This window comes from Scyliorhinus torazame, chromosome 19 (assembly GCF_047496885.1).
Source record: "Scyliorhinus torazame isolate Kashiwa2021f chromosome 19, sScyTor2.1, whole genome shotgun sequence".
Classification (NCBI taxonomy): domain Eukaryota; kingdom Metazoa; phylum Chordata; class Chondrichthyes; order Carcharhiniformes; family Scyliorhinidae; genus Scyliorhinus; species Scyliorhinus torazame.
The window spans coordinates 104067633-104094060 of NC_092725.1; the positions used below are offsets into that span (position 1 = coordinate 104067633).

General features: G+C 45.9%; 1 protein-coding gene across 1 annotated transcript in view; it reads right to left on the minus strand.

Annotated features, from left to right (window-relative positions):
* Positions 1 to 25928, minus strand: part of nt5dc3 (5'-nucleotidase domain containing 3) — a 41767-nt gene extending 15839 nt beyond the window's left edge. Inside the window, exons 1-10 of the mRNA XM_072484968.1 lie at positions 25510 to 25928; positions 22905 to 23092; positions 12981 to 13055; positions 12272 to 12327; positions 9418 to 9508; positions 5401 to 5538; positions 4733 to 4793; positions 2976 to 3078; positions 2709 to 2810; positions 2508 to 2589 (exon numbers count right to left, since the gene is read on the minus strand). Of these exons, the coding sequence (XP_072341069.1) occupies positions 2508 to 2589; positions 2709 to 2810; positions 2976 to 3078; positions 4733 to 4793; positions 5401 to 5538; positions 9418 to 9508; positions 12272 to 12327; positions 12981 to 13055; positions 22905 to 23092; positions 25510 to 25783 (1170 nt within the window). The 5' untranslated portion in view covers positions 25784 to 25928. The remainder of the gene's footprint in view (positions 1 to 2507; positions 2590 to 2708; positions 2811 to 2975; positions 3079 to 4732; positions 4794 to 5400; positions 5539 to 9417; positions 9509 to 12271; positions 12328 to 12980; positions 13056 to 22904; positions 23093 to 25509) is intronic.
* Between the last annotated feature and the right edge of the window lie 500 nt (positions 25929 to 26428).

Genomic DNA, 26428 nt, shown 5'->3' on the forward strand with positions numbered 1-26428 from the left:
AAGAATATAGAACCATCCACAGGTTTGAACCAGGGAACAGGAAACGGCTAAAAGAGGCGCACTGATCACTGCATCACTCTGAACTGATACAACATTAGCTCATAAGGAACAGGCCAGAGTCTGCAAGCTTTAGGAGGGTGGTAGCTGGGAACTTAAAAAGTTTATTAAGAAATCAATAAGAAGGCAATAACTTTCAGTAAAAGGGCCATTTTATTAGTATTTATTATTTGCATTGAGAGGTAGATCCCATTGTTTTAGTTAAAGGCTGCATTACTGTCGGGAGAACTAGGTTTATTTTGCATCAGGTTTTGTACCTGTTTACTTTAAATACTGCAATGTGAAAATCAGAAAAGGATGTCAGACCATTCTGTTTATCACAAGCAATTATGGATTATAAATCTTTGTCAAATTAAGTACAACCTAAATCTCTTAAATTACATACATTATATGATCACTCAAACATTTTTAAAATTCCCACTTTGTTACATTATTCATTTTGCTTAACTCAAATTATTGGATAATTATATTTAGCACAAAAAAGACTTTGAAATGTCAGGACACCATTGCTGAAAAATGTTGATATTTTTCATCTTGGACTGACCAGGACAGATGCAAGAATGCAAATTACGAAGAGTAATTATTTATACTGCATGTGAAAAGAGTGCTGATTGGTTGGCAATTTGATTCTGTTTGGTCTAGGTGTTGCCATGGAGAATGCACCTGGGAGCTATTATCCCGATACTTTTTTTTTATTTGAAAAAGGTGCAATCCTGGACATGCACCTTTTTCCTGGAGAGGACAGGGCCCTGTGTATGAAGATATGTATCTCCTAACAAGTGTAAGGGCACCACATTGCGAGGCCAACTAATAATCGTAAATCAGTTGTTAACACATTTGGGATTGTTCAGCAAGTGGTGTCCAATCGTGGAATCACATCTAATGTTGGACATTTATGGGCGCGAATTAACTAAATGGGAACAAAGTCCCATGGCAAGCGCATTTAGCCAAGTGTTTCCCGCCGCTTGCAGTGCCAAGAAACACAAGGCTATAAAACACAACTCACGTTTGATAAGGAGCCTCAATGGAAAACACACGGCCGAGGCCGCACATAGCCTTGTTTTGTGCACTGAGGAGCTCCGCTCGCCGGAATTCCTCAGTGTAGCTAGACTTCGGGATGCCGTTTTTAAATGGTGCCCCAATCTTCGAGGCCCCCAAAGCGACCCCAGATCCTCCCCAAGCCACAAAGCTCTATGGTAGAGTCCCCACCCCGTGCAAAAAATGCCAGCTTGGTACCTTGGCACTATCAAACTGGCAGTGCCCCTACCAGCTGGCAGTGCCATCTGGGCACCTTGGCAGTGCCAGGTTGACAACCAGGTGGCACTGCCAGGGTGTCCATGCCAAGGTGCCATCAGCAGTGCCAGGATGCTACCAGAAGTGCCAGGGTGCCACCCTGCCCAAAGGGCATGCACCTGGGTGCTTCAGATCCCCTGGGAGACCCCCTCGAGAGTCATTCCATCTGGCCCCGATTTCTGGATACCAGCACAGAATGGCGCTCGTCCGAGGTCTTCGAGATAAGGGAGATTTATCCCTCGCCTCGGGTAACCCGGGAATCCGCACATTAAAGTGAGACTACCTATCTTGCTTTAACATGCAGATTTGTTAAAAAGTGATCCTGCCCACAATGGGCAGGATTTACATCGCAACATCTCACAAGATCGCGTTAGATCTCATGAGGCGTTGCGAGCCGGGTAGATCCAGGGAGCGGGGTCTCATGGCTTCTATCAGCCACGTTGCGCTGCGGTGAGCTGCTTTTTGGGTGCAGCGTGGCCATTAAATCACACCCCATGTTCCAAGTTTCACAAACAAGAGCTAGTGGAGTACAATTGGTACTCGACCTATTGCGGACAGCTGAAGAGACATGCTGTTTGATATATTCTGCCAGTTAAATGGATGTACGGCCTTCTTGCCAAGCATCACACCAGCACTGAAATTCGTATACCACGTTATTCATTTGTCCGGTAGGCAGAATGTCTTTTTGGTTTGATGGCAGCATTCTGATAGTGGAGAATACCACTTGCGTTGCTACTGGTGCTGCATATGGAAACATTCATCCCTACTACCACTTCTTCCGTTACAAAAAAAGGCTGCATTGATACTAGTGGATTGTGGAAGAGTTTGCATGGTCAAATAATTGGCATTTTTTCTACTGAATGCTGCTTGATTTTGAAACTGAGATTAAGTGGCTTTGTTATCAATTTTGATGTACGAGGCAGAGATTGCAATTATTTGAGAGATAAAGACACATGAATACGACAGATAATTTCTTGCTGACTTCAACTCGCTTTTAAAAATTTAAGACATGTTTAGAATTAATCTGATCGCATTGTGCAATAAATCAGATACTCAACCTTAGAAGTTGTGTGTGTTAATGGAGCATTCAATCCAAAAACATGAAACTTAAAGAGTCTAGCACAGGTAAAAAGGAACAGGTAGAATGAGGGGTTTACCTGTTTGTAGATCTGACCTTTTTCTAATTTGCTGATTTTGTCCCAGTGCAATTTATCTCTCTGATTTGCTGTCCTGAATGGTCTACAGAAAAGGAACAGATCTTTTGAAACAAATTTTCAAACTACACGAAAAACACACATTTCACTCCCACCCCCAGAAACACAATTGATCCTGTACCTGTTCATTCCTACTGCACTTACCTTCGGTTATCATTGAAGAATGCTGGCTTCTCAGCCTGTACAATGATGATGTCAAATAGGTCACGCCAATCTTGGCCAACCATGTATTGCATGCCTTTATCACTAGAGCACAAAGGGAACACAACCACCATAAATTTATGAAAAATATATTGTTGTTCAGATTTTAATTATGGCAAATTTCTCAAAAATAAAATTTTGTTCTGTTTAAGCATTTCTCAATTTGTAATGCAGATGACCATTTTCAATGGAATCTGGGAAGTTACTTACACAAAGCTAAAAGGGCTGTTTGTTATGAGGAAAAGTTTCTTGCCACTGTCAATCAATCTTCCCAACACAGTACTCGTTTGCTCCTCATGAGACACATATTTTTCTGATGTGAAAGAAAGGTTACCAGTAAGTTTTTACATACCAGTACATTTGACTTTGCATAGTATTTTCAGCAATCGGTTGAAATAAAAAAAGAATACACAAGTCAAATCTGGACAGAAGAACTGGAAGAGAATTTGCTTTTAGTTGCAAGGGAAAATATATCGAGCTTTCCAAACAGGCAAGATGCACGCTAACCCAGTTCGCAAGTTTGTCTCATTTAACTACAGCTGGGCTGCAGTGGTATTGATTATCACTGGGTGGGTGCACCTTGGAGGACACTTCAAATCTGAGTCAAGGGATGGTGGAACGGAGTGATTTTACAAATTTGAGGTGTCACCGATGAGGCCTTGCTGGACACCAGCACAACAAAGAACAATACAGCACAGAAACAGGCCCGTCGGCCCTCCAAGCCTGCGCCGACCATTGTACCTGCCTAAACTAAAACAGTATGCACTTACAGAGTCCGTATCCTTCCATTCCCGCCCTATTCATATATTTGTCCAGATGCCCTGTAAATGCTGCTATCGCACCTGCTCCCACCACCTCCCCAGACAGCGCGTTCCATATATTTACCACCCTCTGTGTAAAACACTTGCCTCGCACATCTGTTCTAAACTTTTCCCCACGCACTTTAAACCTATGTCCCCTAGTACTTGACTCTCCTACCCTTGGAAAGAGACATTCAGGCATAGAATGCCCACACGCTTCCAATCGTCACTTCGGAGTATAGAACTCGAGTATTACATCTTTTTTGAATTGAACGAAAGTGTGGAGGACAATAGCTCCTTGGTGCATGGTAATACCTCAACCAATCAGTTGACTTGAAAACCAATTGGTACCCTTTTCTCACGCAGTATAAATTGTTACTCCTTTAAAATATTCCTGCGTCTGACCGGATATGTGGAAGATAAAAAGCTTTCCTCAGAAAACTTTTGCAATCATTGCATTATAATGGGTAAAAAATAAATTTGAAGGGGGGGGGGGGGGTGGAGATCAGTGTAAGCTTGAATTTGCGAGTTGGATTTTAAATGGAAGGCAGGGAAGACTCCTCGCCAGCGAGACGGACGCACACTTCCACCCTAGCCCAGACCAAACCAGATAGGAATGGCAGATTTCCTTCCCTGAAGGTGAATCAGATGGGTTTTTATGACAATCCAGTAGTTTCATAATCATTAATAAAGAGACTAGCTTTGTATTCCAGATTTATTAATTAAAAACTTAAATTTCCCCAGTCGCTGTGGTGGGATTTAAACTTGTGTATCCAGAAAATTAGTCTAATTCTCTGGATTACTTCTCACTCTTTAGTCCTTAATGACATCCTTAACACCACCACCCCCGCCACCCCCCCCCCCCCCCCGCCGATTTCATTTATATCCATGACACCTTTGTCAATCTCTCCGTTGAGCCAACCTATCCTTGTTCTTCTCTCCTGCCCCACCATCTACATTTGCCTCTCCAACTATATAATTCATAACTACCTCTCTTCAATTCTGTAGGAGGGTCAGACAGACTTGAAACAGTTAGTCCCGTTTCTCTCTCCACAGATGCTTCCAGACCTGCTGAGGTAATCCAGCATTTTCTGTTTTTACCCACTCTGCTGTCAGCTGTGTCATGAAAATCTTAACATAAGTTGAACCACATAATTATATACATACCAATGTCCTGTTCAACTGCCCCATACAATATTCCTTTGACATGGACATCTCGGATAACCTCCTGTCAATTATAAATCGAGAAGTGAATCTTCATCACAATTTCTATTAAATTCAAATATCTTGAATTCTAAGGTTGGACTTATCAATAATTCCTTTCTGCCTTAAGATTAATTTTGAACAACATTCCAATCTGCATCTTCAACTAAGCCAAGTTCAATGACATGCCCATCAAAAAATTAAACTCATGGCCTTACTTTTTTTTTTTTTTTTTTAATTAAAAATATAAAAAAGAGTACCCAATTCTTTTTTTCCAAATAAGGAGCAATTTAGCGTGGCCAATTCACCTACCCTGCACATGTTTTGGGTTGCGGGGTGAGACCCACGCAAGCAGGGGAAGAATGTGCAAACTCCACATGGACAGTGACCCAGGGCCGAGATCGAATCCGGGTCCTCAGCACTGTGAGGCAGCAGTACTAACCACTGCACCACCGTGCCTCATGATCTTTCAACTCCAAATCACACCAGCAGTTCATTGAGCTGTCAGCCAAAAATTTCATTTGGCAAACCATTTCAATAGTTTGCATGGCAACTGAATTAAAGTGTTAAAGATCTGCTCGGAAAACGAGCAAGGATATCAGACTAGCAACAAAATTCCTCTTGCCTCTTACCTTAACATCCTTGTAAAGATAAACAGGCTCAAAGTCAATGTTCTGCCTGATGAAATAGTCATTGACACAGGAAAGCAGCGTCAGCTCTGGTAATGAGAAAATGTCCATGAATTGCTTCATTGTAAAGCCATGTGAACTCTGATTAAACAAAATAATATAAAGTTATTCAAAAACCCCTGGATTACATGAACAGCACATATTTTAAAAACAGTTTTTAAAATGTTCACAAGAATTCTTTAAAATTGCACAGCAGCACATCTTTGGGAAGGGAAAGGGTAAAGAAGAAACAAAACTAGTACAGGGAGATGACGGCACTCAAAACAAATGCTCATCATCTGAACAGATGGGGCATAATTCCAAAGTTTGCAGGTGACACAAAACTCAGAAATGTAATAAGCAGCAAGGGGGATAGTATCAGACTTCAGAAGGGCATAAACAGGTGAATTTTGCACAAGCAGGGAGGATGGCATTTAATGTAGAGAGGTGAGGAGTAGGAGGCAATATAAACCAAATAACACAATTTGGAAGAAAGTGCAGGAATAGAATGAACGGCACCCCCCTGCGCCCTCCCCAGAAACAATAGGGAGATGAACGATCTGCTAATGTGTGTTTTTGGTGGTATTGGTTGAGGGAAGCAGGTTTGTTACGAGATTTCCTGTTCTTCCACGAATAATGAAACCTTTACCATCAATTTGAACTATCGGAGAGAAATAAATGGGATCGGAGTCTCAGCAACTCAGCGCTCCCTCAGTACCAAACTTCTACCTAGATCAAATGCTATAGTTCTGGAATAAGGTTGGAACCTACAACGTTATAGAATCAGAGAAATTTATAGAACAGGAGACCATTTCATCTATTGTGTCCATGCAGCCAATAAAGAACACTTCACCTCGCCGCATTTCCTCTATCTCCATTGGTGCTTAGTCAAAAATATCACAATTTTAAAATTCTTATCCTTGTTATCAAATCCCTCCATGACCTCTCCCCCACCCCATCTCTGGAATCTCCCCCAGCCCCACAATCTTCTGAGATGTATGCTCTCAACTAATTCTGGCCCCTTGAGCAGCCCCGCCAAAATTCCACCAACACCTCTCCTGTCCCATCAGGGGCCCCAACATCCTTGACCACTGCTACACAATCATCAAGAGCACGTACCACTCCATCCCCCGACCGAATTTCAGAAAATCAGACCACAAGATGGTGCTCCTTCTCCTGCATACAAGCAGAAACTTAAGCAGAAGCATCCGGCTAAGATGATCAAGCCATGGTCCGAGGCAACGGAAGAGCTGCTACACGAGTACTTGGAGTTAGTGGGCTGGTCCATATTCAAGAGCTCAGCAGCCAATCTAGGCGAGTATGCCACTATCATCACTGATTTCATCAAGTGTGTTGAGGACTGCATGCCAAAGAAAGTTGTACGTGCATTTCCCCAATCAAAAACCATGGTTTAACTGGGAGATCCACTCCCTACTAAAGTCCAGGTCACTCATCTGCTCCAACCCCATCTACAAGTTGACACGACCGTAGTGGATCGGTTCTCAAACAACGACGAGTCAGAGTACAGGAGGGAGATAGAGAACTTCGTGGCATGGTGCAATGATAACAATCTCTCCCTCAACATCACCAAAACTAAGGAGCTGGTCACTGACTTCAGGAAGCGAAGTGTCATCCACGGCCCTGTTTGTATCAATGGTGCCGAAGTGGAGATGGTGGACAGCTTCAAGTTCCTAGGTGTAAACATCACCAATACATCCACCAAACATCCTCCAGGCTTTTTGGTTTCCTCCCACAAGTCCCGAAAGACGTGCTTGTTAGGTGAATTGGACATTCTGAATTCTCCCTCAGTGTACCCAACCAGGCACCGGAATGTGGCAACTGGGGATTTTCACAGTAACTTCATTGCAGTGTTAATGTGAGCCTACTTGTGACACTAATAAAGATTCATTGAAATAACCGGCAGGACTTCCGGTGACGGCGGGCGGGAAGCAGCCGCGCATTGGAGGGCTCCCGTTCGGGAACGGCATTGTCGGGGGTTAACGCCCGGCCCTAGGGCCAGCGAAGGCAGTAAAAGTCGGGAGACAGCACAGAGGAGAATAATGTCGAAGACCAGCAAAAAAAACGCCGTGAAAAAAGCGGCTGAAAGTCCGTTGGGGAGTGGAAAGGTCACCGTGGGGTCAGTAAAGAAAACGGAGGCTGGAGCACCAGGGGAGGCCGCAGTGCTAACGGCTGAAGGAATAACTAAGGTGATGGCTGCGGAATTCGAAAAGCAGTTTGCACAGTTTGCGAAATGGATGGAGACAGTGAGGAAAGAGATGAGGGAGGTTTTGAGTGTGCTGGTGGAGGAGGCGATTTCCCCGGTGATGACGGCGGTGGCGAGCGCAGTGGCGGAGGTGCGAGAGCAAGGGGAGGCGCTGAAGGAAGTGGAGGAGACGTTATTGCAGCACGGTGATCAACTTGCCTCGACAGGGAAGGAGATGCGGAAGGTGATGGACATTAACAAGGATCTGCGAGGAAAAATGGAAGACCTGGAAAACAGATCCAGGCGACAGAATTTGAGGATTGTGGGGCTGCTCGAAGGAGTTGAAGGACCGAAGCCGACTGAGTATTTTGCCGCGATGTTGGCAAAGCTATTGGGGGAGGGGGAGGATCCCTCCCAATATGAACTGGATCGGGCTCATCGGTCGTGGAGGCCTGTACCAAAGACGAGTGAGCCGCCAAGGGCAGTGACTCTGTGCTTCCGTAGGTACAGTGTGAAGGAGAAGATCCTGAGCTGGGCCAAGCAGAAGCGGGTGGTGCAGTGGGCTGGAGCTGGTATACGTGTATACCAGGACTTTACGGTGGAGCTGGCGAGGAGGCGGGCTGCCTTCAACCGGGTGAAGAGGGCACTGTACATTAGCAAGGTGCAGTGCAGCATTGTAAATCCAGCGAAGCTGAGGGTGACTTATAAGCTCAGGGACTTTTATTTTGGAACGGCGGAAGCAGCGGAGGAGTTTGCGAAGGCAGAAGGACTGTGGCAGAACTGAAAAATTGAAAAATGGCCATGTGCCGATGTAACCTCATGACTGTATTTTCTTCCTTTTTGTTTCACTGCGCGCGGGTGTATGGGCTAAAGGAGCCAATGTTGTATATATTTGGACAAGGGAAGTGATGGGACTTTCACTGGAAATGAGGGTTCTTTGGGGTGTAGATGGATATGCGGGGTTTGTGTGCTAAAAGGGGATCTCTGGGCTTTCCTAGGACCGGGCAAGTGGGAAAGGGACCTGGGCGGGGGCCTCCACGCTGGCCGGTGTGTGCCGGCCAGTGAACGGGAGCGAGGTGGGAGGGAGGGGCTGCGGCCATCGGAGCCTGGTAGAACAGGGTCCGAGTGGTCTAGCCGGGGTGGAAAGTTGGGGGGGAAGGAACCGAGGATGGGTGGAGGAGTTTTACAAGAGGCAGTGGACGGGAGGAGCTGGAGACTTGGGGTGGGTGGGGGGGGGGGGGTGTACAACTCTTGGGTATCATGCACGGTACTCTTTCAGAGCCTGGATGGCGTTGAGTGTGGGGAGTGGACTCTATAGGTCAATGGTGACCATGGGTGGTCCCGGACTCCTTTTTCTCTTTTGTTTTTTGTTTCCACCGTGGGAGGGTTTGGTTTATTGGATGCATATATTGACAGGTGAGCCGTTGTTTGGGGTGGTGGGAGGATGGGATTATTGGTATTGTTAAGGGGATTGATTTTGTATTTGTTACCATTTACTGTTTGTGGGTGGGGTGTAAATTCTTGAAGGAAAATGTGAAAATGTAGAATAAAAAAAAAAGAAGAAGAAATAACAGGCACGAAGTTCATGATTTTTTGACTATCAAAATTAGCATGCAAATGGAACATTAGCTTAAGAAAGTCTAAACCAGCACGATGTACACAGGGCTGAAAGACTTCCTCCTATGTTCTATCATTCTATGCGTTCAGACAACTGTTTATAATTGGGCTGCCTCAGGTGCAAAAAACAGACTAGCAGTAAAATATTTCAATGCATTTACCTTGCCATAAAAGTCACTCATATGTTCCAAAGGAACATGGGTCCCTTCATACATTTCGATGACTTGTTCATCTGGAACTGGGCTTAGTCCCCTGTTGTTAGAAATGAAACATTTCAGCATTAGTTCACGGAGTATTGGGGGGGGGGGGGGGGGGGGGGGGGGGGGGGAAGGGGGGGGAAGAGTTGCATTGTTTGGACATTTGGTAGATTTCCATTTTCACCCAGTAACCTGGCACTTTTCTGCTGTACAAACCACCCATGATTCATTTGCTTAAGAATGTAGGGGAAACGGTGGCATAGTGGTCATGTCATGGCTAGTATTGCTGAGGCCCAGGCTAATGTGTAGATTGTAAATTCAATTAATAAATGTGAACACAAAACCATAATTGGTTGTTGTAAAAACTAGCTCACGAATGGAAATCTGCCATCCTTACCTGATCTGGCCTACTTGTGACTAACAGGTATGTGGTTGACTCTTAATTGCTCTCTGAAATGGCCGAGCAAACCATTCAGTTCAAGGGCAATTAGGGATGGGCACATCTCATGAAAGAATAAAGAAAAAAGAAATTGAGCCTGTTCTGCCATTCAGTGAGTTCATGACTGATTTCCGTCCTGGCTATACACCTGCCCTTGTCCCATAATCTCTTAAATCGCTCTGGGTAACAAAAATCTATCAATCTCAGATTTAAAATTACAATTGATTTAGCAGATATTGTCAGATTTTCCTGTTCCCAATGGGGACTGAAATGGAGACTGGGTGGGACAAAATTGTGTCTGGGTCCTGGATCCAGAAGTCCTGCCTCCATTTCCGATGCGGCTATTAACACCACTAGTAGAAACCCCCGCCCGCCTGTTGTTTAAAGCTGTCTGCACCATTTTCAAAATGGCCAATTCACACATCCCTATGATTTTCATGGAGGTGGCCATGGTTGTGAGGGTCTCCTGATTTATGCCTGATGAGGTGGTGGCATAGTGCTATTGACTAACAATCCAGAGAGCCACTGTAATGCTTGGGGGTCCAGGATTCGAATCCCACCATGGCAGGTGGTGAAATTTGAATTTTTAAAAAAAGTCTGGAATTAGAAGTCTAATGATGACCATGAGACCATTGCAGATTGTCATAAAAACTCACCTGTTTCACTAATGTCCTTCGGGGAATGAAAGCTGCTGTCCTTACCCGGTCTGGCCGACATGCGGTTCCAGACCCACACAGCGATATGGTTGATTCTTAACTGCCCCCCTCTGTAAAGGCCGAGCAAGCCACTCAGTTCAAGGACAATTAGGGATGGGCAACAAATGCTGGCCCAGCCAGCGACACCCACATCCCAAGAACAAATTTTTTTTAAAGTAAGCTCACCAACTGTGACCTAGAGACAGCAAAGAGCATTTCTTTTTTTACAGTTCATCATGAAATGCTGTAGTCTGAGGTTTATTAGTATCACCCACAGACAGGGCTTTTAATGGGTTTTCTTTCCAATGGCTTATTCGGCAAATTTTTCTTTCATTGTATCAGTTCTATGGACACTGGAAGAGATTGCGATGGTGTATAATAGTGCCAAAAGAGGACAATGGGATGGATGCGTGAGGAAGTGAGAGGGGTAAGGAGGAGGTATGGGGTGGATGCTGGATGGGTGGGTATGGAGGGATTGAAGGGGGGGGATTACGGACCTCAAAACCAGGCCCCATCAGCATTGGCCCACCTCCGTATCGGAACCCGTTTCTGACTTTAGCCTACCTCTGGAGACAGCATGCCTGTCCCCTGTCCACGCCTGGCTCCCCAACACATTAGTGCCATGAGTGTCAGACCTCAATCTCCGTCAACAAGAAAGATATTCGGCAGTGCCACCATTGGTGAATATCTCCCACCATCAACATCTTGGGGTTTACCACTGGTCAAGAGGCTTAATCATCCTAGACAAGTCAACATATTTAATGTTGAATAAATATATTCAGCGGGATTCTCCGACCCCCCGCCGGGTAGGAGAATCCCCAGGGGCCGGCGCGAATCCCGCCCCGCCGGCTACCGTATTCTCCGGCGTTGGTTTTCAGGTGGGGGCGGGGTTCACGACACGCCGGTCGGGCACCATTGCCAGTGGCCCCCCCCCCCCGGCAATTCTCTGGGCCCTGATGGGCCGAGCAGCCGCCCGTTTCTGGCCAGTCGCGCCGGCGTGGATTAGATATGGTCCCACACGGCGGGAATTTGCAGGTACGTCGGCTGATGTGGCCCTCAGGGGGAGGCGCGGGGGGATCCAATCCTGGGGAGTGGAGGGCCCCCACGGTGGCCTAGCCCACAATCGGGGCCCATCGATCTGTGGGCGGGCCTGTGCCATGGGGGCACTCTTTCCTTACGCGCCGGCCCCTGTAGGGCTCCGCCATGGCTGGCGCGGAGAAGACGACCCCCTGCGCATGCACCAGAATTCGCCGGCCGGTCTGTGCATGCGCGGATCCATGCCAGCGGTTCTGCGCATGCGCGAGATCAGGCCGGCCTTTCGGCGCATGCGCTAACTCGCGTCCACCTAGCTCCTGGAAGTGCGGAGAATTCCACACTTTCGGGGGCTGTTGACACCGGAGTGGTTCGCGTCGGTTTTCCCGCCGGCGTGGGGACTTAGTCCCCGGACAGGAGAATCCCACCCATTATCTGCAGTAGTCTGTGAAGTCAAACCTGAATCTAATGTTGGCATTCCAAAGTGTGGTAGTTTAGTGTGAGATTGTGTTTAAATCAGATTACTGCAATTGGGGTAGCTATTAATTCTTAGAGAATGAAATTCAACCCCAGATCATGTGGATAGATTCTATTTAGCCAGTACGAAACCCAGAGAGAAGAGTAAGAGCAAACATTTCTATAAATATAATACCTGTATATGGTTCCTAACTGAATGTAGTGAAAGGCATCAATCTTCATCACTAATCCCTAAAATAAAAATTGAAGAAATGGAACATTGTCATCCTAAAATATTAAAGTGATTATCTGAATAATTTTATTCAACACCACATACTTTGACATATATTTTAATACTCTAATGCCAAGATTCTGAAATGGCAATCTTGCCAACAGCTACTTTTCAAGTGGTTCCTTGAAATTTGTTTAATTTAACAATGTAATCCTACATTCCAAAACATTGGTGGATATATTTCAGTTCCACAATTAAAACAAATAATCAAGTAGACACCATGCCTTCATACAATGGCAAGGCCAGTCGATGTGATGTTAATGTAGGAGGTAGTGGATTCTATTGCCAGCCTGCAATGGAATAGTGTGCTGCAATTGACTCAAGCGACCTAGGAGTAGGGAAGGAATAATGAGCCAACATCCCTTCTCCTGATTAGTTCTGCCAGGAAAGTGGTCTGTGCATGAACTCGGGGAAAGACCAGCTGTGTTGCCTCAGCAGGTGAATGCCCTTGCCCATATTAATTTTTTTACACTGACATGATGAGGCCTCACTGGCATTCATAGAATGATACATCAACAAGGGTCAGCGTCTTTAGAAGGGTGGGAGTGGAGGTGTTGCATTAGAGAGAAAGCAATGAAACACAGATATCACTAAAATTGACAAAAGCACCAACCTTTTGTACATCATAATGAAGTCCACGTATCACAAAGTTGGGATTGTAATCATAGTTCCTCAGATCTTCTGGGTACTAAAGCAGAAATCAGACATATTCCATTTTAACAACATATTACATTCCACTGGAGATCATTTATATAAAGTCAGGATGACTTTATATAAGTGCATCACATTGCTCTATATTCCTCACTGAGTTTTGAAACAAACTAACAAATATTTTGTAGAGCTACAGACATTCAGTAATAAAATGTGTTTAACATCAATGTAAACTACCTTTTTAAGTAATTGTAGCAAACTGCACCAGAATCATTGTAAACCAAGTACGGTTATGTAAGATTACTAACAGCAACTTGAATTTATGTAGCACCTTATCCCAAGGTATTTTACAGGAGCGTAAGCAAACAGTATTTGACACTGAGCCACATAGATATTAGGACAGGGGTCAAAAGATTAGACAAATAAATATTGTCAAAAACACTCAATCAGGTTTTGCATAATAGATACATTATATTTCCAAATGAAACAAATCTGAGTATCCAAATGCTACCACTTTTACTGTGCCAACTAGCTTACCCATGTCACTGCCGCCAGATTTATACTTGGTCCTGTATTTGAGCCACGGGATTTTTATAATTGATTCAAGGGGTGTGGGCTTCACTGGCAGGTTAGGTCAGAGATGTAACTCATTGTAAAAATTATATAGAAAAATGGTCTTATTATTATTCATTCATGAGATGTGGGCACCAATGCAAGGTTAACATTTACTGCCACTGTCAGTAATCTCTCCATTTTCCAAATGGTTTAGGGGCTGGTTTCGCACAGTGGGCTAGAACAGCTGGCTTGTAATGCAGAACAATGCCAGCAGCGCGGGTTCAATTCCCGTACCGGCCTCCCCGAACAGGCGCCAGAATGTGGCGACGAGGGGCTTTTCACAGTAACTTCATTGAAGCCTGCCTACTTGTGACAATAAGTGATTATTATTATGATGGTCAGGCTGAATTGTGCTGAGTTTTCTTTATTCTTTCACAGGATGTGGGTGTCACTGGCTAGGCCAGGAATTTCATTGCCCATTCCTAATTGCCCTTGAGAAGGTGGTGGTAAGCTGCTTCTTGAACCGCTGCAGTCCACCCACAGTGCTGTTAGGGAAGGAGTTCCAGGATTTTGACCCAGCGACAGTGAAGGAACGGCGATATAATCCCAAATCAGGATGGTTTGTGCATTGGAGGGGAGCTTACAAGTGGTGGTGTTCTCATGCATCTGCTGCCCTTGTCTGCAGGTTTGAAAGTGCTGTTGAATGATGAGTTCCTGCAGTGCATCTTGTCAATGGTATTCTTTTGAGGGTTTATGCTTACCCTGTGTTTACATCTTATTCTTTCTCACGCGCTTCCTTCACCCTCCCTCCTCTCCACAGCCAAAATATTAAGTTATCGGCCCACTTGTTTAAAAAAAATACTTCCTAGATGTGGGCATCACTAGCTAGATTGGCATTTGATGAACATTCCGAATCGCTCTGCGAGGGTGATGCTGGACCACTAATACTGCTTTGATAGGGGGGGAGCAGAGAGTGGTTATGTGCGAATGACACTGGTGTGGGAATGGAGTTATGTATAGGCCCGGCCAGGTAATGAAAGCAAGTTCCTTCAGGACACTGGTAAAGCAGTAATGAACTTTGTGGATTTAAAAACAATTTCTTTTACGGGTACCAGGTTTTTCTTTCCAGTGTATTCACTTTGAAACAAAATACAAGTTCTCAAACAGTCTTCTGGAATATTAGACCAGTAATGCAAGTTATACCAGCATTCCACAAAATACAACTCCTTTCTCATGAGACAGCATTTGACTGTCATTCTGTACCTCATCTGTAATGCGACGGCTAACACTTGGAATTGTGTGAGGAAACAAGCAACCGAGGTTAATATTCCAATGTGCCATGCACCGACGTGCCAATGTAGTGAACCATGGGCTGAATTTTCATTTAGGAGGTGGGAAACGGGAGTCGGGATTGTTTCCGGGACTCAAACCCATCCCTCGGGAAGCAGTCACACGATGGGATTTTTGGCCAGAATTCCTGCTTAATAAGTGTGGAGACAGGTTGCCTATCCAATTAAGGGTTTTGGGCAAGCTCTGGAAGCTGCAGGGTCAATCCGAGGCCTTTCAGCTTGAGAGGAGCAACTGACAGTAAAGGGTAAGTAACGGAAAGGACGCTTCAGCATGGAGACCCTCTCACCAGGTTTTTGTAAAAAAGAAAGTTGAATTAAAAGCTGAAAAAGCAGCCATGCCACCACTCGGGGAGAGAGCTGCAGGATCGGGCAGGGGGATGCATCCACATCCAAGCAGGCAGAGAGGGCCTCTAGGCCCCTGGACCACTGGCATCACCACCATCTCGGCCCTCACCCCAGCCAGCTGCTGGATGTCTAACCCGGAATGGAGTCAGAAAACTGGCCTGCCTGTCTACAGCACTAGTATTTTCCGTTCCCCACTGTCTCCATTCCCGACATCGGCTGGGCTCAAAAATTCAGCCCACCATCTTTAATATATAAACAGCACATTAGATACCCTGTGCATCTTCTGATAGTTTGGTAGTTCAGGTTAAAACCAGTTTGCACCCTTTTGGGTGGGTTTTACTTCTACAGGAAGCAATATTTTCATAAACGCAACCCTTCAGCCAATCAAACGCCTCCTTTCAGGTTCAAGGAACTGACATCCTGTAGCAGACAGCCTGCAAACTGATACATAAATACAACTGGATAAAGCGCTGATTGGTGGACTTTGTAACTGAGCCTCATACAACACTTAATCCTATCTCTCCAGATGGAAATTTAATAAATAAATACACCCCACTTCAACACCGCCCTTCAAAACCAATCATTTTCAACTCGGGTACACTTTGAACTGAACCGTTTATCATCTCTGATTTACCCTTCCATTCAGTAGATTTCAGCAGTGTCTGCTCTTATAGCACTCTTCATATATAAAGGAAACATCTCAGAAAATGCACAGCAGAAAATGAGCATTGGGCACAAAAAAAGTCTTATGATCCTCAAAGTTGCTATATTCTGTTCTGGGCACTGCACCTCAGGAAGGGTATATCTGCTACGGAGTGGTGAAGGGATGGCCCGTGATGGGGGGGGCAGTGGAGATGGTGCCATTTATCACCAGGTAAATGTCCATAGTACCATAGAATGCCTACAGTTCAGGAGGAGGCCATTCAGCCCATCGAATCTGCACCGACCCTTCGAAAGAGCACTCGACCTAGGCCCGCTCCCTCACCTAACCTGCACATCTTTGGACTGTGGGAGGAAACCGGAGCACCCGGAGGAAACCCTAGCAGACACGGGGAGAACATGCAAACTCCACTCAGGATAAAATGGTTAAATTATGAGAAAGGATGTGTAAACTAGGCTTACATTCTTTGAGTAAACATGATTAATGAGTGATCAAATTGAGATCTTTATAGATGATGGTTAAAGGATTTCATATTTTCTCTCCATCCACCCTATTTGCTGTGGTGGAGGATTCTGAACAAGGCACCCCCAGAGTACAGATGCCAGTCTTCAGACAATTCGATTCACTCCACATGGTTTCAAGAAACAGCTGGACACTGCAAAGGATTGGTCCCTGACAATATTCCGGCAATAATACTGAAGACTTGTGCTCCAGAACATGCGTGCCCTTAGCCAAGCTGTCCCAGTGCAGCTATAACACTGGCATCCATCCGGCATTGTGGAAAATTGCCCAGCTATGTCCTGTACATAAAAAGCAGGACAAATCCAGCCCAGCTATTTACAGTCTCATCCGTCTCCTCTCGATCATCAGTAAAAAGATGGAAGGGGTCATCAGCAGTGCTACAAAGCAGCACTTGCTTAGCAATAACCTGCTCAATGACACTCGGTTTGGGTTCTGCCAGGGTCATGCAGCTCCAGATCTCATTATAGCCTTGGTTCAGATATAGACAAAGAAGCTGAACTCCAGAGGGGAGGTGACAGTGTCTGCCCTTGACATTAAAGCAGCAATTGACCCGGTGTGGAACCCTAGAAAACGCGAGTAATAGAAAACAGGGGGAAAATTCTCCACATGTTAGGCACAAACATCTTCAGCTGCTTCATCAATGATCTTCCTTCCATCATAGGGTCAGAAGTGGGGGGTCAGAAGTGGGGATGGTCGCCGTGATTACACAATGTTTAGCACCATTTACAACTCCTCAGATACTGAAGCAATCCATGTCTAAATGCAGCAAGACCTGGAAAATATCCAGGCTAGGGCTCACAAGTGGCAAGTAACATTCATGTCACACAAGTGCCAGCCAAAGACCATCTCGTACAAAAGCAAATATAACCATCACCCCTTGACATTCAATAGCATTACCATTGCTGAATCCCCCACTATCAACATCTTGGGGGTTATCATTGACCAGATACTGAGCTGGACTAGCCATATAAATACTGTGGCTACAAGAGCAAGTCAGGGGCTAGGAATCCTGTAGCAAGTAACTCAGCTCCTGACTCCATAAAGCCCGTCTCTATAAGTGTGATGAAATATTCTCCACTTGCCTGAATGAGCGCAGCTCCGACAAACATTCCAACAACATCAGTCTGTGGGGAGTTTGCACATTCTCCCCGGGTCTGCGTGGGTCTCACCCCCACAACCCAAAGATGTGCAGGTTAGGTGGATTGGCCATGCAAAATTTCCCCTTAATTGGAAAAATAATTGGGTACGCTAAATTTATATTAAAAAAAAGAATTTCAACACCATCTAGGACAAAGTAGCCCGCTTGATTGGCACCCCTTCCACAAACATTCACCCTCTCCACCACCGATGCACAGCAACAGCAGTGTGTGCCATCTACAAGATGCACTGCAGGAACTCATCAAGGCTCCTTCAATAGCACCTCTGAACCCATGACCATTACCATCTAGAAGAACAAGGGCAGCAGACACTCTGGAACACCACTTCAAAGTCCCGCGCCATGAGATTCTTGAGATGTGGTGCTGGTAGCTAGGCCAATATTTATTGGCCATCCCTAATTGCTCTCAAGAAGGTGAGCTGCCTTCTTGAACTGACTTCTAGAACGGACTTGGAAATATATTGCCCGTTCCTTCACTGTTGCTGGGTCAAAACCCTGCAACCAACACCCTCGCCAACAGCACTGTGGATGTACCTACACCACAAGGCAAAAGAACAAGTTCTAGCAAACCTGGCTAATTTTGCATATGATCCCAGTAACTGCCACTATCTTCGACAGTTGCAAGTTACACCACAAGGAATGCAGTGGTACAAGAAGGCAGCTCACCACCACCAAAAATACATAAACCTGGAGCCAGACCATTCAGAAAAGGAAAGTCAGGAAAGCCTCCACAGGAAAATGGAGAAAGTTAGTAGTCCTGTGTGGGTCATAGTCTATGTTGGATACCATTATCCAGTGAGCACCGAGTACCTCCAAAAGTCAGGAAAGAACTGGAATAGTGCAGAAAGGAAAAAACATATCTACAAAGATTGAAGCTAACTAATTAACAATTTTTAACAGCTTACCTCACAGGTAAACAAGTTTTATCAATGATATTTATTATGTGGTTGATTCAAAAGTTCTAGTTGCTTGATCTACTGGAAATGCAAAAGTTGCATACACTCGACATCTTGTGTATTAGAGTTTTACTACTAATGGCTATCAGGCTCCCATTATCATCTCAAATCCAACAACTTTTATTTACCATCACCATACATTGATTGAGAGCGCGAATATAAAATTGGAAGGGTGGGGAAAATATAATGGGGTTGGGGAGGCCCATTCCACTGGACAAATATCAAGTTGACTCAGAAATGAAATGCAATGTTTAGTGTTCTGCACATGTCCTTGGAAAAATTCAGCAATGCATTCATCACCAAGGTAATGCTACTGCTTTTTGTTTGTGCAACACATTCTAGCAACAATGATTTCATTGTGATTAGTTCAAAGTCTCAACGGCTGTGCCAAGCCAATCGCGATCATAAACAAGTACCATTTTTACTCGTTCCCCTCCCACCCCAAACTAATAGTTCAGAGGCTGGTTGGACATAAATTCTACACCCCACAATTAAGACAGTCTTCCTTAGTGGATAGTGTCTAACTGAAAGGAAATGGCATCACCTTTTGTAACTAAAGCATGCAGTAATAACAGGTAGACTCAATGACTGGGATTCTCCGAGCCCGACCAGGTCAGAGAATCGGCGGGGGGTCAGGAGAATCCCGCCACGGCGCTCCGACCCTGTGCCGCCGATTCTCCGGTAGCCCACGCGGTCATTGTGGCCTCCGCGGCGATTCTCCGCGCTCGATGGGCCGAGTGCCCGCCGAGTCCCACCGGCATGGTTTACATATGGTCCCACCCGACAGGACCTCGGTATTCTGGCTGCAGGGACCATCCTGGGTGACCAGGCTCACAATCGGGACCTACTGATCAACGGGCACGCTCATTCCGCGGGGGTGGGGGTGGGGGGTGCTATGTTCCTCCGCACCGAGCCCCTGTAGGGCTCCGCCATGTTGCGCGGGAGCCAGTGCGGAGACGGCAACCACGCGCATGTGCCGTCGCGGAGATTGCCGTCGGGCGCATGCGCGGACCCGCGCCGGCCGCTGCGCATATGCGCGGACCTTTGCCGGCCATGCAGGACCAGCTTTCGCCGCCGGAGCAGCGCACAGCACTCCGCCGGCGTTCTAGCCCCCGAAGAACAGGAGAATTACTGGGCCTGGAGGCCAGTTGGCGCCGTCTTCGCTCGCGCCGGTTCTGACGCTGGGGTCAACACTTGGACGCGATATCGGAGAATCCCAGCCAATGACTGAATACAGCAATGATACAAAACAACCTCCACAAATGATAAGAATGAATTGTTTATGTAGGAGGTTAAAAAAAAAAGCATAGAAATCATTTTGTGAATCTTTCTTTTCTTTCATAGGAGGTGGGTGGTCACTGGCAAGGCCAGCAGTTGCCCATTTCTAATTGCCCTTGAACTGAGTGGCTTGCTAGGCCATTTCCGAGTCAACCACATTGCGGTGCATCTGGAGTCATGGGTAAGATTTTAAGGACGGCGAGCAATCAGTGCTCCCACTAGTATCCTGATGTTGATTGGTAGTGGGAGATTTCCATCCACTCTAGGAAGGAAGTCACACCCGTGGGAGCTGTTGACCAAATTGGCTGACAGCTCTCCAACTAGGCCAGACACAGCACTGCAGTGGCCAAAAGCAGTACTACCTTCAGTGCTCTGCCTTTCATAAGGTAAGTCCCTAGTGCAGGAGGATAGGGGACCCCTGGGGTGTAAGATTCTGCCAGACTAGGTAAGGATGGCAGATTTCCTTCCCTAAAGAACATTAATGAATCAGAACTATTAATTAATTACATTTACATGCCACCACTGCTGTGGTTTGATTCAAAGCCAAAGAGTTAGACTGGGGCTCTGAATTAATATCCCAATGATATTACCACCACACTCCTGTCTCTCCCCAATGGGAGTGACATAATAGTTACAAATAGGAAGCCTGCATGGTGAGAGTATGGTCCTAGGATATAAAAGGATGATTATGTGAGAGGAGGTCAGCTTCACCCAGAATGGGTGACGTGGTCACTGGAGTAGCAGACCCCCGCCCCTCCCCCATCCCCCTCCTGACACCGAAGGCTTGGAATCTTTCATACACACCATGTGCTGTTTCTTCAGCAAACCATGAGAAGGTGGGAGGGGGAAGTTACTGAGAAGTAACTTGTCAGTATGGGACAAGAGCAGGCATTCTAAAGTGAAGGAAGGAAGGGGGAAGTTCAGAAAGAGAGGGCAATAACAGACCAGAAGAACATCAAGTAGGATGTCGATGGATCGGTGCGTCATGTCCTTGCCTGGTCTGGCCTACATCTGACTCCAGATCCAGAGTAATGTGGTTGACTCTTAATTGCCTTCTGAAATGGCCTCGTAATCCACCGAGGCCAAGGGCTATTAGGGACGAGCAGCAAATGCTAGTGACACCCACATCCCTTTAAATAATTATTTAAAAACAAGCATGTGTGTCACTCAACCATTTATATGCCCAATAGAAAACATCCTTTCCCCAACTCCCCATCTGCAGTCTGACTTTTACCAGTCCAACACCCATTTTCAGGCAAGAATTGGAAGTATCAAGTGCTGATTCTAGATCATGTGAATCCAGTAGCAAGGCCCAATCCCAGAATGAAGACTTCTCCAAGAAGTCTCATTCTGCTATACCCTGGTACTAGATCAGGCTCTGACTGGATCCAACCTGCAATTACACCATAACTAACATGTCAGTCCAAAGCTATGGGAAATTTAAGCAAGGACACTATGTAAACAACTAATCACTGCACCACAAATACAGAGATCGCGTCCCATATCCAGGGAGCTCGGGACCTGATATGCACGGGTAGAGGGATTTACCAGTTTTTGGGGTCAAACGTGTATATGCTGGAAGTCTGAAATAAGTCTGAAGCCTTTCCTACATGAATCTGCTTTTATTTCTTGTTAAATGACATGTTTCTCATGATCATCAGTTCTGCTGAAGGTTACACCAAAAATGCCATGACCTGCCGTACTCCCAGAGATGCTGACTGTAATTGTAGTTTCCAGTATTGGTTTTCAGGTCCTTCCTGATTTTGGGACACTGTCTCAAGGGTCCAGCGGTATCTGTACAGTCCACACTTTTGATGGTACAACCAAGGCCGCCCTTATAAAGCAACTTGCATTACTTTCGCATCCACAGGACATCTCAATACCCTTTCCAGTCAATTAAAACCTTTGAAGTGCAGTCGCTACTGTAATACACAGAACACAGCTGCAATGGGTTCCCACAAGTAGCAATTAAATATATCTGCTCGATCATTTGTTTTAGACGCTAGTTGGCAGTAGATATTGGCCAGGACACCACAGAGAATTAACTCTATTGTTTTTCAGGTGATGTGGGCGTTGCTGGCAAGGCCAGCATTTGTTGCCCATCTCCAATTGTCCTTGAACTGAATATTTTATCGGAAAATTAACCAAATTGCTGTGGGTCTGGAGTCACATTGGGGCCAGATTGGCTAAGGATGGCAGATTTCCTTCCCTAAAGGACATTAGTGAAATCAGATGGGTCTTTACAACAGTCAGGTCACCATTACTGGGCCAAGCTTCATATTCCAGATTTGTTGGCGGAATTCAATTTCCATCAGTTGCCACAGTGGGATTCAAATGCATTCCCCCAGAACAATTATCCTGGGCCTCTGGATTACTACTTCAGTGACATTACCACTGCACCACGGTCTCCTCCTCAAAATAGATCTTTCACGTCCAGCTGAGGGGCCAGACAGGGCCTCGGTTTAGCATCTTGTTCAGAAGACTGGCACATCCAACAGTGCAGCATTCCCTCAGTACTGCACTGGAATGACAGTCTAAATTTTATACTAAAATCTCTGGAGTGGAACTTAAGTCCACAATCTTCTGATTCAGAGCTTATTTTTAATTCATTTTACAGGATGTGGGTGTCGCTGGCTAGGCCATCATTTATTGCCCATCCCTAGTTGTCCTCGAGGTGGTGGTAGTGAGCTGCCTTCTTGAACTGCTGCAGTCCCGGAAGTGTAGGTACATCCATTGTGCTGTTTGGGAGGGAATTCCAGGATTTTGCCCCAGCAACAGTGAAGGAACAGTGGTGTATTTCCAAGTCAGGATGGTGAGGGGTACCTCCAAATGGTGGTGTTCCCTGGTATCTGCTGCACTTGTCCTTCTAGATGGTAGTCGTCATGGGCTTGGAAGGTACTGCCAAAGGAACCTAGGTGAGTTCCTACAGTGTATCTTGCAGATGGAACGCACAGCTGCTACTGCCTGTCAGTGGCAGTGCGAATGCTACCACCGAACCAAGACTAATCTGAACTGGGTTCAAGCACATGTTAAAAAAAAAATTGCCCAAGCGCTAGGTACTCACATTATGCTGCTGAATGAGGATTTCCCGTGCAGCATTGAAGATCAGAGTGTGTAAGTTGCTGGAGTAAAAGGCTAGTGTGTAGTCGTAATCAAAGCCATAAATCTCAATATCTGAGAGACAGACCTCATTGTTGGCAAATATTCCATCTGGATTCAGAAAATTCTGGATTCTTCCTGGAAATATCAATTCTGTGAAAGTGAGGATACAAATGTACTGTTAGATATCATTCCTATAAAAGTATACCCTACACAAATAATCCCATTTCTTCAAACTAACATGTGTCAAACGGAATTAGGTACAGATCTGCCTCAACCCAATTGAATGGTGGAGAAGGCTTGAAGGGGCAGGACAATCTACAACTTTTCCTACGATCTGATGTATACTTATAGGATGGCGTAACAGAGGGCCCAGAATGAAGGAAAATCAACAGTGGTACTAATAAGTTGAAAGGGCAAGGAATGCAAGGCTATGCTGGCCGGATTGGATGAAGTAGCCGGCTCGCTTAGAACATAGAACATATAGTGCAGAAGAAGGTCATTCGGCCCATCGAGTCAACACCGACCCACTTAAGCCCTCACTTCCACCCTATCCCCGTAACCCAATAACCCCTCCTAACCTTTTTGGTCACCAAGGGCAATTTATCATGGCCAATCCACCTAACCTGCACGTCTTTGGACGTGTGAGGAAACCAGAGCACCCGGAGGAAACCCACGCAGACACGGGGAGAACGTGCAGACTCCGCACAGACAGTGACCCAGCGGGGAATCGAACCTGGGACCCTGGCGCTGTGAAGCCACAGTGCTATCCACTTGTGTTACCGTGCTGCTTGGAGCAATAAACACGGGCATTGATCCATTGGGCTAAATGGTCTGCTTCTGTTCTGCTAATTCTATGTATTGAAGGTAATTAGTTTCAATTGCACAGCTTTTTGATCCCTTGTACCAGACTTGCTGTTAAATATTCCCCCGAATGAGCAGGAAGCCTGGACTAGGCAAAATGCTAGCATTCAGGCCAGTATTGATGGCACACTTGCGAAACCAGAAAACACATCATTCTTCACATCCTTCACCAAAAGATGCAACAGGGGAAGAGAGAAAGAGAAACAATTTCAGCCGGTTAGAAAGTCTAAAACTGCAGGGTCATAGTCTAGAAAACAGAGGCAGACCTTTCAGGAATGAAATTTAGAAACACTTCTGCGCACACACAGACATACATACACACACACACACAATGAGTATATGGAGTTAACTCACAGATCAGCCATCATCTCACTGAGGAGTCAAATGGCATACTCTCTCATCTTCTTTCATCTTACCTTTTTGGCCTGGTGCTGGTCCATTGTTTCCAGATTCAGAATAGAATTTCACTGGAAACAAGAAATACAGGCAAGTTCTCGGAAGAGATATATTGCTTAATGGGAAATCTGATCTGCCATCAGGAGTTAAAAGGATCAAGTGTTATAAATTCACTGCCGACATCCTCTCTATAAATGGAAAGGCGGCTGTCATATGGTCTGTTGGCTGGAAGGCCAACCCCATTCTATTAGAGCTTAAATGATGGTGACCATCTTTTGTTGACATTTAATATCACTGGCACCCGTAGACTATTCTAGCATTTTGAGGTTACGTGGCAGCCTGGACAAGTTGTTAAGTTCTGGAATGCACTGCCTGATTCTGTCGTAACATCGGATAAACATGGGAGGGGAGAAATGTGAAGGGCCACAGGGAAAGAGAGGAAGGAGCAGGATTAATTGGAATCAAATGTTAAAACGGAGGCCCTGCCTGCCCGATCAGGTGGATTTAAAACATCACTTGGCACAAAGAACAGCAGGGAAGTTATCAACATCACAAAAACAGAGATTGCTGGAAAAACTCAGCAGGTCTAACAGCATCTGTAAGAAGAGAAAGCAGAGTTAACATTTTGAGTCCTCTGGGCACTTCAGCAGAACTGAAGAGAGAGAGAAATGAGTTAGAAGTGAGAGATTGCAACCAAAGGTTGCAACTTTAACTCTCACAGCTACACTTTAAAATCCAACACATTCTCTCTCACACCCGTCAGTTCTGACGACGAGCCAAAGGACTCAAAACATTAACTCGGTTTTCTCTCCTTACAGATGCTGCTGAAATTTTCCAACACCCTCCGTTCCTGTTTGAGGTTCCAGCATCTGCAGCGTTTCGCTCATCACAGAAACAGATCTGCCATTATCCCATTGGGGTTTGTGGGAGCTTGCCGTGCGGAAATTCGCCGCAGAGTCTACCTCATTACAAACGCGACTGCACATAAAGTACTCCATTGGCTGTGAAGCACGTTGAGCCATCCAGTGTTCGTGAAAGTCGCTATATAAATGTAGGTCTTTAAACTCTTCCTGCTGTATCTCTGTATTTAAACTCTGCGCTGTATCGTTCTATGTTCTAAGAGCCGTCACAAGTACGGTGGGCCAAATGGCCTCTTTCTGCGCTGTCAGATTATGGTTTTCAATTGCAGTGGCTTGGGTTGCACAGCAATTTTTGCAGCTGCTCTGGGAATGGAAGACAGATGTCAAACAGCGCCCAGATCGAGTTGTGGCATTGCCCAGTTTCCTATGGCGAGCCCCGCGCACTCTCACCTTCGCTGACTTTCTTGGTCTCGTTGTACATTTCCCACAAGTAGCTCTTCATGTTCCCGGGGCTGCTGGTGTAAGGAGCCGCCGGCTGCGCCCACTCCCTCCGCTCCGCTGCTGCGACGGTGCGGCGCCCCGGCGATTGCTGCTGCCAGCTGGCTCCGCACAGCGAGCGGGACCGAGAGAGCAGCCTGCCGGGCGGAGGAGGCTCTCCCCGGCACCGGAGCAGCTCCCTGAAGGCGCTGTCCCGCAGCCTGGCCGCCAGCGCCCGCGGGGTCATCTTCAGTATTGGGCTTGAGGGGGTGGAAATCGGCACCTCCGCCGGTTCGACGCTGCGCTGCTTCTATCCCTGGCACTACCCTCGCCGAAACCGGTAAGACCGCTTTACGTTCATTGTGAGGGCTCTGCCCCAAGCAGCCTGTCGTCACTTCCCTATTGCAATCCTTCAACCAGTCTAACAGGAGACAGTGGGAGGACACCAGCTATTCCATAGCAATCATTTGTTTTACTTCTTAATTTAAACAAACAGCCTCTACCTCATAGAAACTACCGTTTGCCGTACAGGAGAAACTGAATTAGCAAATGAGAAGGGCACGTAATTGGTCACCTCGAAAAATAAAGGAATTTGTTTTTTTAGAAAAAGTTATGTATTGTTAAAGCTGTATACAATTCTATCTGGTGCATGACTTGCGTGTTTATTTTTAATTATAAAAGGTAGTTGGGTATATACTTGAGGAATTTACAGAGTTATAACTAAAGAAAAGAGGAAGTATGACTGCCCTTTCAAAGGGCACTCGTGTGACTGATGGGCCGAATGGCCTCCTTTTGTGCTATAAATTTCCATGATTCTTTGTATATAGTGGGCTGGATTCTCCGCCAGCGGGATGCTCCGTTTTTGCCGACAGCCCGGGGGTTTCCTGATGGC